This window comes from Eptatretus burgeri, chromosome 11 (genome assembly GCF_056783735.1).
Source record: "Eptatretus burgeri isolate ZD-2024b chromosome 11, Ebu_testis_v1, whole genome shotgun sequence".
Taxonomy (NCBI): domain Eukaryota; kingdom Metazoa; phylum Chordata; class Myxini; order Myxiniformes; family Myxinidae; genus Eptatretus; species Eptatretus burgeri.
Window position 1 is genome coordinate 80,629,980 of NC_140971.1, and position 23,710 is coordinate 80,653,689.

Here is a 23,710-nt window from a genome sequence, read left to right on the forward strand (position 1 = left end):
CGCCACCCCAATCTCCCACCCCCCCCACCACCACCACCTCACTACTACCCCAGCAACCGAATATTTCATGTTTAAAGCAACTACAATAAAAATAAACGCTAAAGTGAAACTTAATGAGTTATTTTTAAGAACATAGGTGGGTAGTTGTGAGGTCGGCAAGGGCTGCTACTCAAAAGGAAGCTGAGACGACCAGCGAGGATGGGGTCATAGTTAGCAGCTCGGCGGTATTTTAGGAGCACCAGAGCATCCGTGGGATGTAAACGTATTAGGAAGGGTTTAAAAAAATTATTTTTAAACAAGACCCCACCAAGATTCTCCTGAAAAGGATAAAGGCCAATGAGGTCCAGTACTGCGAGCCACCCGCTCAAGAAAATGCTTGCTTGGTGTTCTTCAGCACTAACTGTAGATGTTCGTGAGCAGTCATGCAGATATCCTGGAACATGAAGAAGGCTAAGGTCATCAAGATGGAGTTCATGAACATTGTTATTCCTGAACATCAGGATGTTCTTGAACAATGGCGTTACATTATCCGCATGACGTCCTTGAACTTGAGGGGTTATCCATCAGCATACTTGACCATCAGGAGTTATCAGTCCCTTGGCATACTTGAACATCAGGAGTTATCCATCAGTGTATTTGAGCATCGAGTTATCCATTGCCGTACTTGAACATCAGGAATTATCCATCAGTTTATTTGAACATTGTGAGTTATCCATCAAGGTTATTGAACACCAGGATGGAGTATATCAGCACTCTTCACCATCACGATGGAGTTAACCATAAATGTTCTTGAACATCAGGATAGAGTTATCCATCAATGTCCTTTAACATCAGGATGGAGTTATATCAGCACTCTTGAACATCAGGATGGAGTTATCCATTAGCGTTCTTGAACATCAGGATGGAGTTATCCATCAGCGTTCTTGAACATCAGGTTGGAGTTATCCATAAGCGTTCTTGAACATCAGGATGGAGTTATCCATCAACATTCTTGAACATCAGGATGGAGTTATCCATCAGCGTTCTTGAACATCAGGATGGAGTTATCCATCAGCATTCTTGAACATCAGGATGGAGTTATCCATCAGCATTCTTGAACATCAGGATGGAGTTATCCATCAGCGTTCTTGAACATCAGGATGGAGTTATCCATCAGCATTCTTGAACATCAGGATGGAGTTATCCATCAGCATTCTTGAACATCAGGATGGAGTTATCCATCAGCGTTCTTGAACATCAGGATGGAGTTGTAAATCTTGAGTGCTGGACCAAGTTTGATGGTCATGATCCGCACCAGATCGGTCTGTGTCAGGAGAAGAAGCGCCTCACCATCGATTTGCTGTGGAGAAACATCATTATCGTTATTATCATCTCGGCAAAATAGTTCAACATTTACATACATCACAATTAGCCGATTCAACAATGTTGACACATACAAAAATCATGACCAGTACTATCAACCAATAAACATTTCAAAAGCTACACCTGCAAGGTCAGTTCTTACCAAATCAAATGTTGGGGTTTGCAAGGAAATTGAAGTCGATGTACAGAATTTCACCCCAGACTCAATTCCAGCAAAATTATAAATTAAAAACAATGCAAGTCACCACAACAAGCACCCCCCCTCCCCCCTCTCACCAAAGGACTTCAACTTAAAAATACACATCCTGCTTTCAGGTGACTTTCACAGAATATCATTCAAAACATTATAATCGACTAGAACAGCACTCGGTAGAGCGGATACCTCCGCCAGGCTGAACAGTTTACGTTTTGTATCCCACCGATAGGCCGGATCTGTATCCGGACCCGAACCGAAATCTCATCAGCTTGTTCTTGGTCGTCTACCCCACTCATCCACCAAGTTTTGTTCTTGAACATCAGGAGTTATTCATCTGTGTACTTGAACGTTGTGAGCTTTCCATCAATGCTTAGACCGACAGATAGACATTATCTGTCCACAACTTTTTGAAAGAAAAATATGTTTTGACATTTTTTTTGTGCAATATATCATTTTTGGCCCTATCTCTCAATTATGAAAAATTGCTTTAAAAATAAAAAAAAGTATCCTATTCGGATCTTCACCAAAATGGAATCAATTTATCCTTGTCCGACACCCAACGTGTCCACCAAGTTTTGTCCGAATCCGTTGATAACTTTGAGACCATGCTATATATCGTTTTTGGCCATATCTCTCAATGGTGAAGAATCATTTCAAAAATTCTCGCATCCGGATCCGGATCTTAACCAAAATCTAACCAATTCGTCCTTGCCAGACACCCAACCTGCCCACCAAATTGTCTGAATCCATAAATAACTTTTTGAGATATCCTGCTCACAGACAGACAGACCAGTAGATTCACATGAAAACATAACCAGTGTAATTATAAAATGGTGCATCATGGGAAGGGCATTGCGTTACCGAGTGCAAAGTCCTCCTGGGTTGGAGGCATTGGGGAAGGGGGGGGGGTAGTTAAACCAGCCAGAAGATGAGTTAAAGATCCCATAGTGACATTCAGAAAGAGTAGCCTATTGTGTCCCAGTATTCAATACTACATTTGTGGCCATAATTAACGTCATCTTCTTGGGCGATCGGCCGCATGAGTTTTCCTTTCCATAATCCTCTATCTCGAGGATCCTCTGTCTCCTGCCCCCCCACCCCTAACCCCACCTTCCATCTCAAGTTGGTTAACTGTGCGCCGGTATTCCCTGGACAATTTCCACAGCATCAGCGGCATAATCATGCCTCAGGAATGATGCAACCAGCGGGATGCATTTGACATTGACGTCTGGTCAAATATACATTCACTGGAATAGAGTATGTCCAAGTGTGTCCTCAAAATAGAAATATATCTACATATATATATATATATATATATATATATATATATATATATATATATATATATATATATATATATATATATATATATATCTCCTCAAAAAAAAAAAATCTATATATATATATATATATGTATGTATATGTGTATCCAAGTTGGCTTAATATGGTTTGTCAAAATCCCAACAATAGATTAACAGTATTGAATTCTGCTCCAATAATTATCTACAGAAGAGAGAACTTTTGAAGTTTCAAACATCCTGCCGTGAAGAATCTACCAATGACGTCATCAGAACCTGGCGAAACCCGACACAGATGCTCGTCCATTTCAATGCAGTTTCCAGCCATTGTCACATTTTCCCAGCGGGGAGTAGTCTTCCCGATGTGACTGGAATCAAACTTTTTTTTGGCAAGGGGAAAACTTGCTGACTTTCTCTCTTTCATCTGTGCTTCAACTGGAAAACATATGGCCGTATCAAAGCGACCGATTTTCACAATACTTGTATCGATACATTCCATTTTGAACAATCTTGTCATATTTGGATAACAAAATAGAAAATGGAGACCCTTGCTCATTGGGCATATAAAGACTGGTACCAATCTGTGTCAAACTACCTTATTCTTGTTTTCCTCAATGCAACTCGAGCCAATGCGAGCAACAAGCAAGGAGTGAAGAGACAAAGTGGGAATTAATTAAATAATTATTTAAGCACTTTATAAAATAGCAGTTGCCCCAAAACAAGGCATAAAGCCACTCCAGGTAAGGGGCTAAGGGAAGGTTAGATAAAGATAAGTATAAAACAAAATAAAAGAGAAAAATAACATAAAAACTTCCAAGACACAGGATGAAGCAGAAATCAGGTGAAATGTGATGTAACGTCAAAGATGTCAGAAGTCGGAATTGACAATCCTCTTAAAGCTGGGTAGATCGTAGAGTGATGGGAAGCACGTTACAGGTAGCGAATTCCAAAGCGAGACAGCACGAGGGATAAAACTATCCGCACGGCCTTTCGTTCTGCACTTTGGATCAGCTATCGTGCATGGGTGTGCAGAGATGGCAAACCGAGTCTTGCGGCCAAACACTTGTACAGGAAGGACCAAGTTAGAAAGTCGAGCAGAACATTTGCCATGAAAATATCTGAAGAGCAAACTAAGAGTGGCAACTGACCTCCGGTGAGAGAGCGGTTGAAGAGTTGAACCTATCTCCGCACCAACCGGGTGAACTATGCGTTTCTGGAGCCTATCAAGTAAAGATAAGTGGCAGGTTGGTGCTTCAGCCCAAATGTGGTAACAGTACTCCATGAGGGGAGGTAAAGTTGTCTTATACAGGTACCTTTCATTGAAGGTTAACAGCCAGTCATGCCCCCACATCAACACATTCCCTAAATAATTGTCCAGTGAAACTCCAAACTCATTACGAGTGGTGTTGAGTGAATCAGCAGATGTACAGTAAAGTGAGGAGTCGTCAGTATACACGGCTAGCTGAGACAGAACAAAAAATAAAGTTTTAAAGGAAAACACAAATTATTACAATTAATTAACCATTCATGTAAAACCTTCCTGAAACAAGTGAATTGCTCTACAGTACAAAAAAAAACAAACAAACAGGAGGAGGTCATTTGGCTCATTGTGCCTGTGTTGGATCATCACGGCATTAATACAATGACTCAGCCTATCAACTCAATTTCTCTGGGGAGGTGAGGGCGGAAAGGTGGGGGATAACTTTTGAAATCTATAGTCGATCAGTTTTAAGGAAAAAAAATATAAATATCAGAAATCCACTAATCAGAGGATGTATGGCACTTTTCTATGTGTGTATATATATATATATATATATATATATATATATATATATATATATATATATATATATATATTGTTGCGAATTCGCGGCCGCCGGCGTGCGAGCGGCCACGTAACTCGAATCGCGGCACGTCGCCCACCGGACGGACAATTCTGTCGTGACCCTCTCGGACTAACGCCGGGAACTAGTCACGGGTGGGCCTTTCGGCCTCACCACGATCGTGCCAATCGGCCCCCCGTGTGGGATAGGGTTGTTCGCCAAATTTGACCTACCTAAGTACCCACACGGAGGGTAGACCGGGCGATCGCACCTCGCCGCAGGTCGACTCCAGACACGGGCCACTTAAGCGACCCGTTCCGTACTATCGGGATAACCGAGCGGTGTTAACGTCGGCCTCGACGGTTCCGATTAATTATCGGGCGTATTAAGCCCATTACCAACCCTTTACGTGAAGCAAGATGGAGATTCAATTAAAGAAAAGACGAAGCGAAACGGGAAAAACAGTTCAACATAAGGCACATTTATTCCGCGGAAAACGGAAAGCACACATATACAATTACAACAATTATGCACCAAAAGCAGATGTAACAAAAGAAACACAACAATGCAGATCTACTACTGACGACGCGAGCACACGGCAACACTTACACAGTTTTACTTTACAGACGGCGCCGACAACACATATACTCAAAAGCAAAAGAAAAGGGCCACCCTCAAAGACAAGGGGGCAGACGGGGCCTGTGGGCCGCGAGACCGGGTGGAGCCTACCCGTGTCTTGTGATGAGCCGCAAATGTGGCGGCGGTGCCCCGACTCCACGCTCCTTCACGGGTTTCGTTGGCACTGCTTGGAGTGGGGTGGGAACGGGGCCCCCTTTTCACACTATCTCAGTGCGGGGGGGGGGTGGGGGGGAAAGGGGGGAATTGTTGATGCTCTGGGGAAAGAGGATAGCTGGCTTGCTTGGGTCCCGCGACGAGCGACTCCACTGCGACCTCGTCGCCGACCGCCGTCTTCCTTGCCTCGGACCCGAGGTATCCGGTCCCCTCCGCAATTCTCCTCAGCTGCCGCTGCGCTCCGACGAGCAACAGCCCTGCACCGGACTCAAACTTCTCCCGGACTCCAAGCTCCGCTGCGCTCCACTCCTCAACTCTTCTCCAACTCGCCTTGACCGAAAAACTCCCTGAATTCGCCCCGCGCTCGGCGCTTTATAGTGGTGTAGGAGAACCCATATGCAAATTTCTGGATCAGAACGAGCTCGGGGGTGGAGCCACGCTCGCCCATTGGACGGAGAAAAAGGGGCGTGAATCTCCCCTGATCCTCGAATTTGCATATCGCCCCGCGCTTGCTGATTGGACGGATCAGAAGTGGCATGTATCATTCCTGATCCGACTTCTCCTCGGAAAGGCCGCACTTTGTACCCGCGGCTCGGCGTGCGCCCTGTACGAGTCCAGGACAGCCTGACGCTCGGTGCCCATAAGCGGTGCGGGAATGGCCGCAGAAGGAGAGGCGAAGGTGGTGGAGGGTTTAAAGTGGTGGTCCATGGCCATGGCGACGTTTGGATTGGCGGTGATGCGATGTTTGCGGGAGCGAGTTGTGAAGGTAAAGGTCGTGGCTGTTGGCGTTGTTGTTGTTGTGAAGCGGCGTTGCGGTTGGTGGTTGTTGTGTGATTGCGGTTGAGACGTGGTTGGTTCAAAATAAAGATAGAACAGAAAAACGGCTATCTTAAAGGGTCGCAGCCCGAATGAATCACATTTATTCCCTCTAAACAACGGGTTTGGGGCTAACTACACATGTACTTACAGAGATATCTCACCTACGGGACCTGAATGATGGTTTGCGAATTTCCTCAACCGTAACACTATATATATATATATATATATATATATATATATATATATATATATATATATGTATATATATATATATATATATATGTATATATATATATATGTATATATATATGTATATATATATATATATATATATATATATATATATATATATATATATATATATATATATATATATATATATATATACACACTATATGTATATATGTCTATATGTGTTCTTCTTCTTTCGGCTGCTCCCGTTCGGGGTCGCCACAGCGGATCAACCGTATGATCCGCATAGTGATTTGGCACATGTTTTACGCCGGATGCCCTTCCTGACGCAACCCTGGTCGCCTCTTACAACGCAGGGATATGGTACACCTATTTTAACCGGGGTATACACCGGCCCAGTACACTGGTACTCATTTCGCCGACCTCGGAAGGATGACAGGCTGAGTCAACCCCCTGGTGTATTAATTCAGTGGCCCAACGGGGCTTGAACTCAGGACCTTTTGGATCCCAAGCCACTGCCCTAACCACTGCGCCAATACCAGGCTATATATATATGTATATGTGTATATATATATATATATATGTCTATACTATATGTATATATATATATATATATATATATATATATATATATATATATATACATATATATACACACATCTATACTATATGTATATATATGTATATGTGTATATATATATATATATATGTATATATATATATATATATATATATATATTTATATATATATATATATATATATATATATATTTATATATATATATATATGTGTATATATATGTATATATATATATATATATATATGTATATATATATATATGTATATGTATATATATATATATATATATATATATATATATATATATATATATATATTTATATATATTCAAGGCTCATGGAAGAGAAAAACGACATGGGATGAAGGGGACTGTGAGCAACACAGGAGGGCAGTGTGGAGCATCTGTGTAACGGTTCAATGGTAATCAAATTGTTCTTCGACAACTTACCGACGATGAAACGTCGTGGATGCTGCTCCCTAACTAAAATATATGTGGTTTGTGATTCAACAACATCTTTATTTATTCATTTTGTGGAACAGCAGGGTAAACAACAATGGAGCAAGACAGGTTATGAAACCAAGTACAATTGAACCATTCGATGAAGTCCATACATGGGAAAGCAAAATGCGGTTTCAATGGCGGAGTACTGTATTGCTTCGCCTCATAGGAAGAGAATCTGACGAAGGGCCCGTAGGAAAACACACCACTTTCAAGCTCCTTTCAGACTAGCTTTCTGATCCTTTTCAGTGCCATGGGAAAATCAGTCTGGAATGCACAGGATTTTTTTGGTTTGTTACCTAGGTGATTACAAGATAGTGATATGCTGACATATTAAATAAAAACAAACATGCTCACATCTGTAAAAACATTTGCAAACTTAAGCAGCAAATAAGCAATGACTGATTGGTCCGTTAGTCCGGCATTCCTGCAGCTTTGCAATAATCAAGCGGAATCTCCTAACGGGGCCATTGTGTTCCACTGCTGCCTTTGCATTTGTATTGTGAAGATGTGAAAAAATCCCACAGCTTTTCTGAGGACCATTTTAATTTGAGTGTTCGCAAAGGGGGTTTTTGGTGGGAAGGTCTAGTTAACAAATAATTGAGAAAAAGAGAAGGAAGGGGGGGGGGCAAAAGGAAACGAGGTTGAGAGGAAAATGGAGTAAAGGGAAGGGAAGGAGAACGTAAGAGGCATGACGGGGGATTGTGGGAGTGGGGGAGTTTAACATATTCCGACATTTGTGTGTCCATTGTGTGATGATGGCAGCTCTTTTGCCATTTCTACTATCCTCACTGTTACTATTAGCGGATGAAGTTGAAATCTTTTTAACCTTCAAGATATTTTACTTCCCAGCTAATATGGCTGGGTCTTGAGCTGAGGGCATCCATCAATCAATTTGTGGTCTTGAAGAACAAGCCTTGGGGGAAGCACCTGCATGACTGGTTATTCAGGCAAGCTTCAATAATTCATCAAGATTAATGAACTAATTATTTATGGAAGTCTATTATGCCAGCAAGTCGTCTCTTTCAGCATTGAAAACAAACAAATTACCAAGGGATCAGCTGTGGCTGTACACTTAGCTTTGGCAGCAAATGCTCATGAGAGAGGGAGAGAGATGGAGGGAGAGAGATGGAGGGAGAGAGATGGAGGGAGAGAGATGGAGGGAGAGGAGTGGAGAGAGGGAGAGAAAGGGAGAGATGGAGGGAGGGGGAGGCGGGGTGGGGGGGGGAGAGGGGTCTTGATTATTTCCGACTTTGAAATGAAAGCTGCTCAAGCATGACAAGGTTTTAATTTCCACTTGGACAATTAAACACAATGTAGTTCAGTTGTTACATTTTAAAAGTCTACGTCTCAGCGATCTTGTGTTCAATTTCCCCAGGGAGGTTTCATTCTCAAATGTTTGAAAATAAAATAATGTCCTCGAGCGGACATAGCGACATTGGCATGTTGGAGCATGTAGCATAGCATTGTCAGGGCTTTGGCCTCCAATAAAACTCCTGTTCACTCTGCTATTACCAAGATATTGCAAGATTTGGCCTCTACTACAACTCTTGCCCGCTGTGTTTCAATCTTAAGACTCAAATAATCGGCTTTACCATCATTCCTTATTGGCAATCATCCACATGCAAATTACAGCGATGGCGAAGTTACAATCTTGTCACAACATATTGCCCTCTTGTCGGGGGCCGGAAAATCTTTGCACAAAGGGTGGCAGCATCATGAGAAGTGCTACTCCCCTGGTTTCCATCATTCTGACCAGTGCCAGGCACATCAGGCTAACCTGCTTGGAGAGGAGTACAGTATTGCTGTGCATATGACAAACGTCGTTTGCACTTCTTATTTTTGAATTCTTTGATGGTGCCTTTAAATGAGGTTATTTATTGGACAATGGAATTAGTGATGATATGATGACCACAACAATGCAATTCCATTATATTTTTGCAAAAAGCTAAAAAGGTGGTGGCTGAGGAAGGGGAACTTTTTCTCATTCTTGTGGAATCTGCAGGGGGTGGCGGTTCTGGGCCAAATATCTCAAAAACTGGCTGGCCAGGCCTGACATCCAACTGGCCAGAGTGCTGGCAATAATTGGCCTACTTTTCAGGAAACACATCCTGAATCTGGTATCTTTAACATCCACTGATGACCAGTGCTGGCAACAGGTCCTCTTGTCTTATGTCCTTCAGTTGGATAGCTCACGCAATGAGCTATCCAACGTCAGGCCTGACCAGTAAATCACCCTGACCTGGCAGGAATCACCCTGCTTGCAAAACACCAGGATGACAGTTTATAGCTAGGTCAAGATTTGAACCCAGGATGGACAACTCAGAGGCAAGTGTGCCTATCCCTCGGAGTCTAAGGCTATCTGCCAGCCCTGGAGAAGAAAAGGGAATTGGGGGTTGTGGCAGGGGGGGGAGGGGTGGAGGGATGTCTGAAAAGTCATTTTCTCTTTCAATCCCAATACCACATTTTGGCTCATTGTAAAACGAGATGGCAGAAGGTCAAAAGGCATTGTACCAACAGTGGTGCCGTGGGGCTACAATTGGACAGAACCAACATGGGGATGAACAAACAGGGAAAGAGGAGAGGAAAAGGAAACAGTAACCTGCAAGTAAGACTGCTGAGTGAGGTAGGTTTTCAAAGGGTGTGAGGAGTGGGGGGGAGGGATTGTTGGTAAGGATGGGAGGTTAACATGAGGTAGTGGTGCACAGCCGAATTTAAGTCATGCTGGAAAAAGTGTGATTGAACAGTCTCTTGAAAGTAGTTCCACAAACAGGTAAAAAGAAGAGAAAAAGAGTTCAGGTGTACAATAAGCTTGGATTTTGGGATTTTAACCAGGAGGAGGTTACTGGAAGAACACGTGCATCCTGAAGTTGTGAGATGTTGGATGCCTGATCGAGCAAATGGAGCCCGACAAAAGGAGTCATTTAAAAAACACAAAAACAAAGGCCAACAGCATCGATGTTTTAGATATGACAGCCAGACGGCGTGCTCCACAATGTGGCACCCCTGCTAGCATGCACAAAACTTGCAGTTTATATTTTGTCTGGATCCACTCAAACCCAGCACCAGACAGTTCAGCGACGAGCACTGCATAACTGATCAATCCTTCTGTCTGTATTTTGCAGGTGTGGAATGATGGGAACCAATTTCCATTGTGTATAGTTATAGAGACAGTATTGGAATGAAAAATAAAATTGATGATAGTGAACCTCCGAATGAGAGTCCGAAACAAAACCAAAGGATCTTTCAATCCCGTTGACACCATCATCAAACACCATCAAATTTGAAAAGGATTACTAACGGAGAATCACTTACATGAAGATCTTAACTCACCAAATTCAGTACTTTGAGGAATAACTGCAGCATGTTTTCCCAGTAAAAAATAAAAATTATCAAGTACTGTAGCAACAAATACACTTTCCTACCAAAAGTCAAGAGACACATCTCTTCAGTAGGTCACATGTGCACCTGATTTGAATAACCGTGAAAATTGTCAGCCGACATATGGTAAATAGTCGGGGAACAATTTCACGATTGCTTTCAGAACATCACGTCTCAGAGGAAGTAGTTAAAAGAGTTACAATGAGGAATTATAATTACCCACCGTGATAATCACCCACGACTGAGTGGCAACTCCATCAGGACGATTTCCACCATCCTAACCAACAGACAGATCACTTGGGAAATGCCATTATTACAAAGTGGTAAACTACGTGAAACACCAATCCGAAACAACAATCTAGTAGATTAGAGAAAAAAATCACCTGAAGTGGGAAAGGAACCCTGCGACAAAAAAATGAGCACAACTAGGGGACACATTGTACAAGGAATGGCGTGGAATGTCATCCTCAACCAATCAAAAAGTGGCGGAAGACATTAAGAGTCTGTGATGCTGCGATGAGGGCACGGGGAGGCCTTGCAGGAGGTTTAATGGTCGCACACCAATCCTTGTTATGCATGAGCAAAAAAGAAAAAAAATTGTGTTCCATGATGGTAGGCAAGATATTGCACCAGCAGATGTGGTCTTTTAATTAAAAAAAAAATAAAAAAAATCAGATGCTCATCATTACAGCACAAAGTGCAAAAATAAATAAATAAATAATCTGCATAAAATATAATCTATCTTGCCCAGGAATCACGATAATGTTGCAATGCCCAGTAAAAGGTGATAAGTCACGAGTGCAAAATCGGAGGAGGAAGAGAATTGCGAACACCAAGAGGAAGCCCAGTCTGTCAGTTCACATCAGTCACGGAATGCTATGCAAACAATGGTGTAAACAAAGCAAGCGAGAAGGCGAAGGTCAAACAGCAAGGCCCATGTCACCGTTGATTAAACTGGTGTACGAAGAACCCTCGCCAAATCTGACCTATGGCTTCATCATATTTGGCAATAATGAGGCGTGTGAAAGCTGGCGTGATGCGGTTCCATCTCCCCTTCTCCATCCAGCCCGCCTGCTACTTCACCCCACCCTCCATCGTCCCATTGTCTCTGTCTCTTCTGTCCTACCATTGATCTGTCCTGCCATTCTGAAAATATTATGAGCACAAGCTGAATCACTTACATGAGCATAAACATAAATTGCTGCTCAATTAATCTGAAGCATATTTACAGTGAAGTCTATTAAAAAAAACAGAAAAAGAGATTTTAGTCTTATTTTGCTAAAATAAGAGGCAAAAATAAAGAAAGGAAACAATACTTTTAATGTTTGCAATCGTTTTGTCGAAAGTCGCCTGGAAGTCAAAGGATGCCACGGTATAGCAATGCAGGAGTATTTCTCAGGATCGGTATTCAAATCCGTTGCCGTGAAGATTACAGCTTAATCTGTGGATCATCCAACGGCAGCATATCACTGCTTATGACATCTCAAGTCTTATAATCATACTATACAGTGGTTTGTCAAGACAATAACAAAACTATCCACCCCCTACCACCAAACACCAGCCACCACCTCCATTGCTTCATACATAACCTATATATGCAAATAAAAGGTTTGCAAAAGCAAGAGTCACACGGCGTCCTATGTCTTATGCTAATTCGACATTCAGAAAATAATGGTCACATGTTTTTCAGTCAATCAAGGACCGGAAAAATGGTGAGGTATGCAGATTCGACATCACAAATCACTGGTAAATTTACCGCTCTTGCACTCACTGCTGAACAGAGCATTTGCGTGCAAGAAGGTGGAGCGGAAAATTAAACAACAGCAACGGTCGATTGATTTTCAGATTATGAAGTTTTACTTTGGGGTCTCATTATTGTCACCGCTGTTTTCATGCTAAAAGTCATACATTGATTACACTGAACAACAAATTTCAAAATTTTTTTTTCCTGGAGATGTGTAAAGTGATTAAGACTATTTTGGGTACGCTGATTTCAAAAATCATAACCGTTTTGCTGTATCACGTCAGGATTTTCAGGAACAGAAATATTCCCATTGCCTAGAAGTCAGGATTTCAATGAAATTTACATATGTCTTTAACATGTCTATTTCGTACAATTGTTGTTAACTTGTGTTATATTTCTTTCTTTCAGATAAAGATGAGTAGGCGTTCCTGTACCAATCATCCTGACAACTTCTGTTATGTCTGTGGTCGGTATACCAAAAAAGATCAACAGCGAAGTATATCTACAGCAGTGAAAATGAAGGCCGCCTACTTTCACTACTTCGGGTGTAAGGTGGGGGACCAAGAACAGAGCTGGGCACCACACATCTGCTGCACAAGCTGTCACACAACCTTGACTCAGTGGTTGGTGGGCAAGCGCGCGAGCATGCCATTTGCGGTGCCCATGATATGGCGTGAGCCGCAGAATCATCATGATGATTGTTATTTCTGCTGCACAAGCATCGCCGGCTTCAACAAGAACAATAAAGGTCACATCAAGTACGCTGACTGTGTCTCTGCTCGTAAACCTGTGCCTCATGATGACGAGAACCCCATTCCAACACCTCCAGCTGATCAGAACATAGCTGTAAGCAGTGGTGAAGAGGATGGTGATGATGAACCTTTTGAACCCGACACTCAAGAATCACACCTTCTGAACCAGGGAGACTTAAATGATCTTGTAAGAGATCTCTCGCTGTCAAAGGCGAAGGCAGAGCTGCTTGGATCAAGGCTGCAGCAGTGGAATCTACTTGAACCTAACACCAAGATATCCTTGTTCAGAGCACGTCACAGAGACATGGCTGAGTTCTTTGAGATGGAAGACACGATGACATTCCGCAGTGACATCAACGGTCTGTTGAAAGAACTTGGGTGTGATCACGATCCTGCAGACTGGCGCCTCTTCATCGACTCGGGGAAGAACAGCTTGAAGGCTGTTTTGCTCCACAATGGCAACGAGAAACCATCAGTCCCACTGGCTCACGCGTTCGGCATGACAGAGACCTATGAGACTATGCGGCAGCTGCTTGATTCCATCAAGTACAATGACTTCAACTGGCACATCTGCGGAGACTTGAAAGTGGTGGCGCTGTTGTTAGGGCTGCAGTCAGGCTACACGAAATACATGTGCTTCCTTTGTCTCTGGGATAGCAGAGACGACAAGAATCACTGGACGAAGAAAGATTGGGAAGAGCGAAAAGAGCATGTACCTGGTCGACACAACGTGAAGCATGTCGCCCTTGTCGACCCAGCCAAGGTTTTCCTTCCACCACTCCACATAAAGCTCGGCTTGATGAAAAGTTTTGTACGGGCAATGGATCTGAATGGGCGTGAGTTTTTCTGAATGGGCGTGAACCTCAAGGAAAAGTTTGGCAACACCTTGTCGGAGGCCAAGATCAAGGCTGGTGTCTTTGTTGGACCGCAAATCCGACAGATTATGAAGGACGAAACTTTTCCAACAACTCTAAACCCCAAAGAGCTGGCAGCGTGGAGGAGCTTCAAAGCTGTGACGGACAACTTCTTGGGGAACGAGCGCGCGGACAACTATGAAGAAATAGTGCAGCAGCTGCTGGAGTCCTTCAGGAAACTTGGCTCCAGGATGTCCCTGAAAATCCATTTCCTACACCAGCACCTGAACTTCTTCCCTGACAACTTGGGAGCAGTCTCGGACGAGCACGGCGAGCGATTCCACCAAGAGATTTCACTCATGGAGACGCGTTACCAAGGGCGGCACAACCCGAACATGATGGGCGATTTCTGCTGGTTCCTGCATCGTGAAACTGACACAGAGCAGCACAAACGCAAAGCCAAATGCCTAAAGCATTTTTAATTACATTCTAGTGGAGTTTTTCTGTAATTTCTATAATTTTGAAGCATTCATGATGAAATAAATGAATAAATGAATTTTTGTAAATTTCATTGAAATCCTGACTTCTAGGCAATGGGAATATTTCTGTTACTGAAAATCCTGACGTGATACAGCAAAACGGTTATGATTTTTGAAATCAGCGTACCCAAATTAGTCTAAATCACTTTACACATCTCCAGTAAAAAATTTTTGTTGTTCAGTGTTATCATTGTATTTCTAGTATGCCAATGAAATGTCTGGATGCAATTATTTGTTAGTGTGTGTGTGTGTGTGAGCGTGTGTGTGTGTGTGTGTATGTGTGTATGTGTGTGTGTGTGTGTGTGTGTGTGTGTGTGTATGATATATATTACACTCGTACTCCGACATTCGCGGTTCCAACATTCACGGGTTCAGTGTATTCATGGTTGAGAATTTGCGACATGCTCCTACATTCGCGGGAAAATTGCCCCACGTATTCGCGGCCACGAGCAGAACACAGTTCTAAAACATATCTTCAACGAGTCATGCGCAAAGCAGCTGGATGTACGTACAGTACTGTACTGTACGTATGCAAAAAATCATATCAACATATTGTTGCAGACCGGGGGGTCGGGTGAGAAGACCACTTGGTGGGGGAAGCTATCTCTGTTCCCACCAGACTCCCCGGAATTGTAAGCCATCACACACGCAAAATCCGTGATGCGGCGGGTCGCTTAACTGACCGTGGACGCCAATAACTCAACCGCGTGACCTTGGGTCCTCCCGTCTATGGGTTAACCGGGTTACCTAATTAATCACGTGGTTTAATTACCGGAGAACATGCCCTTGGTATGCCTTGTCCAAACCGGATCACTCTACCGGATCGGATGCAGCCGAGCGACACTGCTAAGGACGTACCAGCTAAAAGGTACGGATCGTTGGGAATAAAGTCCTGGCTAAACTAGGATTCGGACCATGCTGGATCAATGAAAGAAACCACAAAGACGAGCTGGGAACATTCCTAATGATAATTTATTAACAGTGGACGAGGAAATATATGTGGCACAGTGAAGATTTATTGCGGTGTGTTGTGCAGAGACAGGGGAGAGAGGTGTGATGCAGCAAGTAAACAAACTTACAAAAGGGGACACAGAGCAGACTTAACGTGAAAATAATAACAATTATAATAACGATCTTCTGCAGTCTTAATTAAGCAGACAGGTGCCAGGACACACACATACGCACACACACAGACACAGAAAACCCGATGAAGAGCGAGTTAAGTACCAGGAATTGGGCACCGTAAAGGAGGAGATTGAGTCGAGAAGGGGCGGAGTCGAGAGTGCGACGACCGAGTAGTAGGCGGGACCAGGTAGGCAGGTGGGGTCGACGTCGTGTGGGTGGAGACAAGGAGGCGGAGTCCGAGCAGCAGGAGGTGGGTCGTGGCGGTGTCGACGAGGCGAGGCGAGAGAGAGGCGGAGAAACTCAAAAAGCAAGAGACAGACGGAGGGACTTCTCCGACCTTTATAGGATTTGCAGCTTGGGGGGAGGGGCCACCCGAATCGTTACGTCATTACATGAATCGGGCGCTCCAATTGGCCCCGACCCTTCACGTGACTCGCCAACTTGGGCCGGAAACCGCCTCACTTCGTTTCCAGCAAGGCCATCCCAGACAGTGGCAATATTGCGCTCCGACCCCACGAGATGACATGAATCGCCCACACCGAAATTGGCACGCGAATCCTCCTGCAAAAACCCTCGGACCGCACCCGGGCGACCAGTCGAGGGTCCCGCATGCCCATTCGACCAGCGTCGATCAACGCGCTCGTTCCGCGCGCGCCAACGTGGCCCGCACTGTACATTCCCTGGCTTGATCACAGCTTCGCTGGCCATAGAGGCGAGAAGACATTCACCATCTGTGGAGAATCGACTGCAGTGAGAACCGAAGGTACATCATCATGGATAAATTCGTGCACGTCTCATGAGCGGCGTACGTGTCTGCTTTCAAACACATTCCATACAGTGCGCACGGTTCCACCATTACGCACGTGGCCAGCGCTCGCGTTCACAGGACTCCGTTAGCGTCTGCGAGCGGCGAACACAAATACGTGCCGGATATTGAGGTTAAAAAGGAACAAGCCGCTTCTACTCGCACACTCATATCCTGCCAAACATGGCATGGAGTCGTCTTTATTGGCCTCCATACGCGTTTCTTGCAGCGTGGGCGTCGTGCTGGCCGTGTTTCCCGTGCCGTGAAAAACACCATTCGTGCAGCCTCTTAAGAGGTATTTATTCACATGCCTTTTTAATGCAACCGGCAATTCTCCCCAGACCATCGTAAGCTCGAGTCGACAACCCCGCACTGCCAAGCACACATGACTCGCCGCACACGCCGGGTTTAGGGCTCGCCCGAGAATGAGGATCTCTGTGCAGCAGATACCTCACCGCGGCACCACACGCGCTGATCTGCACGAGGCCCCACCTTACAGCGAAGGCGCACATGGCTGATTTACTTCAGGATAAAGCAGAAAAGAAGAAGAGTAGGGATGAAATGAAGAAGAAAATGATTTAAGCAAGCCTCGCTATTAGATCATCGCAACGCACTCCCTTGTTGTCCCACCAAACAAAAGGAAAAGGACTATCTACACGTATAAAAATAGAATAACTGTCTTGGGACACATATCTGTTGTATGCATGCAGTTCCGAGAATCGCAACAATACCCCCCTCCCTTTTGCAAGACTCGACCCGAGTCGTTAACGTTCATGTGGCATGCAGGTGTGGGTTCCCCTAGTATATTTTACCTACAGATCCCTGAGTGCGACATTTTGAATACATGTCCCAAAAATAAATAATCTAGTGCGTTGCGTAACTAAACTCACAGACTCATATGGACAATTTATCTACATTGCCGGAAATTGGAACTAAACAAACAAACAGGTGGGTTAGAACTATATACATTTCTAATATTTACATTACCCATGGCCCAGGACTTGTGACTTAAGGGAAGACAATAAAAGTAACATTCGGGGATGAGTGCAGCAGCAGGCAATCAATGATCAGGGTCTTCAGGGGCCCTCAATGGTCCTTTTTTATTTTTATTTTCCTTTTCCTGGCTGCTGGAGGCAACTCACCCTAACACGACAGGCCACACGCCGTCTCACAGTCCATTTGAACTGGCCTTTATACACAAGATGTCCGGGCTGCACAAATGCAGTCCCCGGAATGCGGCTGCCTGCAGGGCAGTCCTGGCAAACACTTCCACACAAATGGTCCTGGTGAGCATGGTAAGGTTGAGTGATATGGCAAGGCAAATAAAGACATGGGCAGGTTTGGCAAATGGACTCAAGGCAAAGGCAGATAAAGGCAGTCGCCTGTGTTAGTGTTCGTTATTAATTTTGGCCTGGCCCACAAATTTTCTCCCGTGCTCTTGCACAATTTCGTGGCTGGGCAGCGTGGCTTCACTGGCAGGTCTACCCACCTGCCGAACTCGATCTTCGGCACCCCCGGGTCGCTGAGGCTGTCTCCGAGCCTATGAACGTGGGGAATGCCCTTCCTGGCATTTTCCCCGTCGATACCCACGAAGCATTTTGGCACTCCGGGTCCCTTTCCTCTGGGCACCTGTGCCCATTACACTAACTCGGTCGCTTGGACCCTTGGCCTACTCTGGCCGACTACTTCGGTGCCCTCTACTCAGTACACACATTTCACCAGCCACGCTCCCAGCCGGTCAATAGTCTCTTGCACCCTACAAAAGGTTCCGTGCCTTCGTTCAACACCAACAACATCCTTTTGGTTAATTTAACTAACCTGCTAAATAACATTACACTAACCCCAGGTTCCCTTGGGTGGGATTCACTCCTCCCCCAAATCATTCATTCGCACCATGCATTCCACATTCACACTCGGGCCCGCTGACCAACATTCACTCGTCGTATATTTTTCTCTTTTTTTTACACCAACACTGACACTCTACTAACTACGTCCCCTTAACTAACTCGTGCTCCCCGTCACCCCTTATTTAATGCACGTTCCATTTAACTCTATCGCAGCTAATCTACGTCTCCCCACTACATGTTCCATGTCTGTCCTTGCTCTCAATCCATTCTAAATTTGAACCTAAATTTCTCCTAACTGATGTCACCGGGCCCCATGGAGGACTGCTCATGCCCCCATGAGGCCGGTCTATCTAACGCTAAACCCTTCCCCCTAACTAATTCTCCTTTGCCCCGGGGAATGGCGAGGGGGTGTCGGGGGCCGGCTAGTCCGGTCTGCCCGGGGCGGAGTTGGTGGTCTGGTGGGTCGGGTCTCTCCCTGCACGGGGCCCTGCACTCCCACGACAGGTGGCTCACTCGTCCACAGTTATAGCACTTAACCGGGTATGGTGCATTCCTCCGATGTTCCAAATTGCACCCCCCTTTGTTCCGAATTGGGGTATTTACCAATGGCTCACCAAGTATCCTTCTGCGAGCTACCTGCCATAGTCCAGACCCTGCCAACCGGTGGTCGACCATGTCCCGGACCATTCCTTCCAGCTCCGCTCGGGTGCCAAGACCAGTCCCGGCTCCAGGCTCACGGCTGTCCACGGGGCCCACCTGCCGGACAGTTATCGCATGGCGCTTGGACCCTCTGGCCGGCGGCTTCGCTGCCTCCCATCGAGCGGCAGTGTCAGCCGCCTTCTGGAGGTTTTCCGGCCAAAATGTCATCAGCAGGGCCCCGGTGTTGGTGCCCGCAAGAGCCTGGATAAAATAGTCCAGGGCAAGGTCTTCCTGGTAGGGTGCTGCCATGTTCGCATGCACGATCCCCACTGCGCGGCGAATGTCATAAGCCAAATCCCCTATTTTCTCATGAGGTTGCCGTTTTCACCCACTGAGCTGAGCTTTAACAAGCTGGTTCTGCTGTTCTATTCCGAATCGATAACTTAGGGCCGAACGGAGGCCTGCCAACGTCATTGCTCCCGGGGGCATAGTGGTCAGGACCTCAGCCGCCGCGCAGTGCCGCCACGAGATGGATCCCACTCTCGTCCGTGCTCCAGCCATTACCCCTGGCCACGTGGTCAAATTGAGCCAAATACGCCTTCAGGTCAGTCTTCCCATCGTAGGGAGCTAGCGGCACCTTCCAGCCTCCCGGGTTCCTAGCCCCACTCACCAGTCCTTGAGGGACAAATGCAGGGATGGACCCTCCAGATTCCGGCGGTGCTCTACCCCTGTGGAGTCCAAGCCACTCGCCCGGACAATTTGTCAACCCCGTCTGGGTCTATGCGCGCCCCGCACCGTCTTGTGCACTCGACCATGCCATATTACTCGCACTTTGCACATACTCCGGCACAATCACACTGGGGGCTTGTATTAGCCCAAGAGACTCCGGAGCCTCTGCCCCCCCCCAAACTTGGCATGTACCCTTTCGCATCATGCACCTGCTTCACCTCACACAGCCTTACCTACACTGGACTCACCTGGTCATGGTCTGCTTTGAGGGAGCGTATTCTCTCCCTCTGTTCCTGAAGGAGGCCATCCTGACCCTTACATCGGGTCTCAAGACACTCCACACGCTCCACCTCAATGTCCCTTACCTTCCCCTCTGTGTTTGCTCCTCTTTTACTTTATGTAATTCATCCTTTACCCGTTCTATCTCCCTTTGTGTCTTTGTTAATTTCCCCTTTGCTATGCTAAAACACTCCTTTGTCTCGTCCTCGTGTTTCTTTAATCACTTCCCCATTTCCTGATTCTTCGTCTCAACCTTCCGTCCCATCTCTTTAACCATTTTCGTAATTTCTTCGTGTCTCATTTTACACTCTTCTTTTACGGCCCCCAATACCCCCTTTGTTTCCTGTTGGCCTTGTTTTAAATTTTGGATCGCGTTTGTGTTTTCCCAATCTCCACTCTTAATTTCCCTTGTCCTTTCTTTATTTCCGTCATCCCCTGTCCGAGTTTATCCACTTCTCGTCCAACCGCCGTTATTTTATCCGTCACTTCTTCCTTACCTGTCTTCATTGCGGTCCAAACACCTTCCACACTCTCTTTCAACTCGGTCATTTCTTCACGTACAGTACTGATCTCATCCGCCATTTTCCGGTCCATGTTTTTCATTTTGCCCTTTACCTCTAACAGCTCCACCTTCATTTCCTCCTGACCCGCCTTCATTTCCTCCTCACCCGCCTTCAGTGTTTGCATATTCCAATCATTTTTTTTCATAGCACTCCTCTGTTGGTTTCCTACCAGTTCCATGTGTTCCATCATTTGTCTCATTATCTTCATAAACTGGTCCGTTTCCAATGGCTTTGGCGGAGCCGATCTGCTATGATCGGGTGTGGATCTGATAGGGATCGCTAGGTCCTCTGCGAGGGAAATTTGATGCAGGGGGTCCTCAAGCATTGTTATAGACGTGGTTGCCCCCATTACCTCTGGGTATGGCTGCAGGGAATGATCTCCCTCCAAACTGTTGTGCTGAGCCACGGAATCCTCAAATATTGCCCTCTCAAAACCCACCTGAACCAGCTCATCTTGGTCTGCCATGGTCCGTACTGATAATTAAATAAAATTTGAATCCTGCTTTTAATTTGGGGGGGGGGGGAGGGGTTGCTAAGCACACTCCTGGCTCGAATCCCGTTCCAGATACCAAATTGTTGCGGGTTGGAATCCCGCAAATTTTTTATGGGTCCATCCCACTCCTGACACCAAACTGTTGCAGGTCCCCAATTTTTTTATGGGTCCGTACCACTCCTGACACCAAACTGTTGCGGGTTCGAATCCCACAAATTTTTAATGGGTCCGTACCACTCCTGACACCAAGCTGTTGCGGGTCGGGGGGTCACATGAGAAGGCCACTAGTTGGGGGAAGCGATCTCTGTTCCCACCATACTCCCCGGAATTGTAGGCTGTCACACACGGATAATTCCGTGACGCGGCGGGTCGCTTAACCGACCGTGGATGCCAATAACTCAACCGCGTGACCGAGGGTCCTCCCGTCTATGGGTTAATCGGGTTACTTAATTAATCAAGTGGTTTAATTACTGGGGAACACGCCCTCGGTATGCCTTGTCAAAACCGGATCACTCTACCGGATCGGATGCAGCCGAGCGACACTGCTAAGGACGTACCAGCGAAAAGGAACGGATTGTTGGGAATAAAGTCGCGGCTAAACTAGGATTCGGACCATGCTGGATCAATGAAAGAAACCACAAAGACGAGCTGGGAACATTCCTAATGATAATTAATTAACAGTGGGCGAGGAAAGATATGTGGCACAGTGAAGATTTATTGGCGTGTGTTGTGCAGAGACGGGGAGAGAGGTGTGGTGCAGCAAATAAACAAACTTACAAAAGGGGACACAGAGCAGACAACGCAAAATTAATAACAATAATAATATCGATCTTCTGCAGTCTTACTTAAGCAGACAGGCACCAGGACACACACAGACACAGAAAACCCGATGAAGAGGGACTTCAGAACCAGGAATTTGGCGCCGTAAAGAAGGAGCTTGAGTCGAGAAGGGGCGGAGTCCAGAGTGCGAGGACGGAGTAGTAGGCGGGACCAGGTAGGCGGGTGGAGTCGACGTCGTGTGGGCAGAGACGAGGAGGAGGAGACGAGGCAGAGTCCGGGCAGCAGGAGGCGGGTCGTGGCGGTGTCGTGAGGCGAGGCGAGAGAGAGGCGGAGAAACTCAAAAAGCAAGAGACAGACGGAGGGACTTCTCCGACCTTTATAGGATTTGCAGCTCGGGGCGAGGGGCCACCCCAAATCGTAACGTCATCACCTGAATCGGGTGCTCCAATTGGCCCCGACCCCTCACGTGGCCCACCAGCTTGGGCCGGAAACCACCTCACTTCGTTTCCAGCAAGGCCATCCCAGACAGCGGCAATATTGCGCTCCGACCCCACGAGATGACATGAATCGCCCACACCGAAATTGGCACACAAATCGTCCTGCAAAAATCCCCGGGTGACTGGTCGAGGATCCCGTATGCCCGCTCGGGCGTTTGACCAGCGTCGATCAATGCGCTCGTTCTACGTGCGCCAACGTGGCCCACACTGTACATTCCCTGGCTCGATCGCAGCTTTGCTGGCCGAAGAGACGAGAAAACGTTCACCATCCATGGAGAATCCGCTGCTGCCAGCGAGGACCGAAGTTACATCATCATGGATAAATCCATGCACGTCTCACGAGCGGCGTACGTGTCTGCTTTTGAGCACATTCCATACAGTGCGTGCGGTTCCACTATTGCGCACGTGGCTCGCGCTCGCGATCACACAACTCCGTTAGCGTGTGCGAGGGGCGAACACCAATATGTGTCGATATTTAGGTTAAAAAGGAACAAGCCACCTCTACTCGCATACTCGTATCCTGCCAAACATGGTGTGGAGTCTTCTTTATTGGCCTCCGTACGTGTTCCGTGCAGCGTGGGCGTCGTGCTGGCCGTGTTTCCCATGCCGTGAAAAACACTATTCGTGCAGCCTCTTAAGAGGTATTTATTCGCATGCCTTTTTAATGCAACCGGCATTTCGTCCCAGATCATCGGAAGCTCGAGTCGACAACCCCGCACTGCCAAGCACACATGACTCGCCGCACACGCTGGGTTTTGGGATCGCCCGGAAAAGAGAATCTCTGTGCAGCATGAATTATATATAATATACCTCAAGCAAAAAAACAAAATACATATAATGTAAAACAAAATAAATAAAATACAAAATACGAAAATCAAGCAGTCGTCTATTGTGCCTGATGAAGCCGGCCAGCTGCGAAGCCGGCGAAACGTTGCCCTGAGACCGGGTCTGCTCTCGCTTCTTTGCTCAAATTGGCAGAGTCCATCTAGTTTTTACTTTTGCTTGGAAGCGCCTTCTTCATCTTCTTTAAAAATGTGTAATCCCTACCACCCCAATCTTATATATATAAGCCTGGTGTTGGCTTAGTGGTTAGGGTGGCGGCTTGGGATCCCAGGGTCCTGA

At 46.0% G+C, this 23,710-nt stretch overlaps 1 protein-coding gene across 5 annotated transcripts in view; it reads right to left on the reverse strand.

The window, feature by feature from the left end:
* Positions 1 to 33: 33 nt before the first annotated feature.
* The window catches only part of L3MBTL3 (L3MBTL histone methyl-lysine binding protein 3), a 107,088-nt gene continuing 83,411 nt past the window's right edge, over positions 34 to 23,710 (reverse strand). For all 5 annotated transcript variants that reach the window (XM_085847177.1, XM_085847178.1, XM_085847176.1 and 2 more), the window contains one exon: positions 34 to 1,339. In XM_085847177.1, coding sequence (XP_085703303.1) covers positions 1,214 to 1,339 — 126 coding nt within the window. In that variant the 3' untranslated portion in view covers positions 34 to 1,213. The remainder of the gene's footprint in view (positions 1,340 to 23,710) is intronic.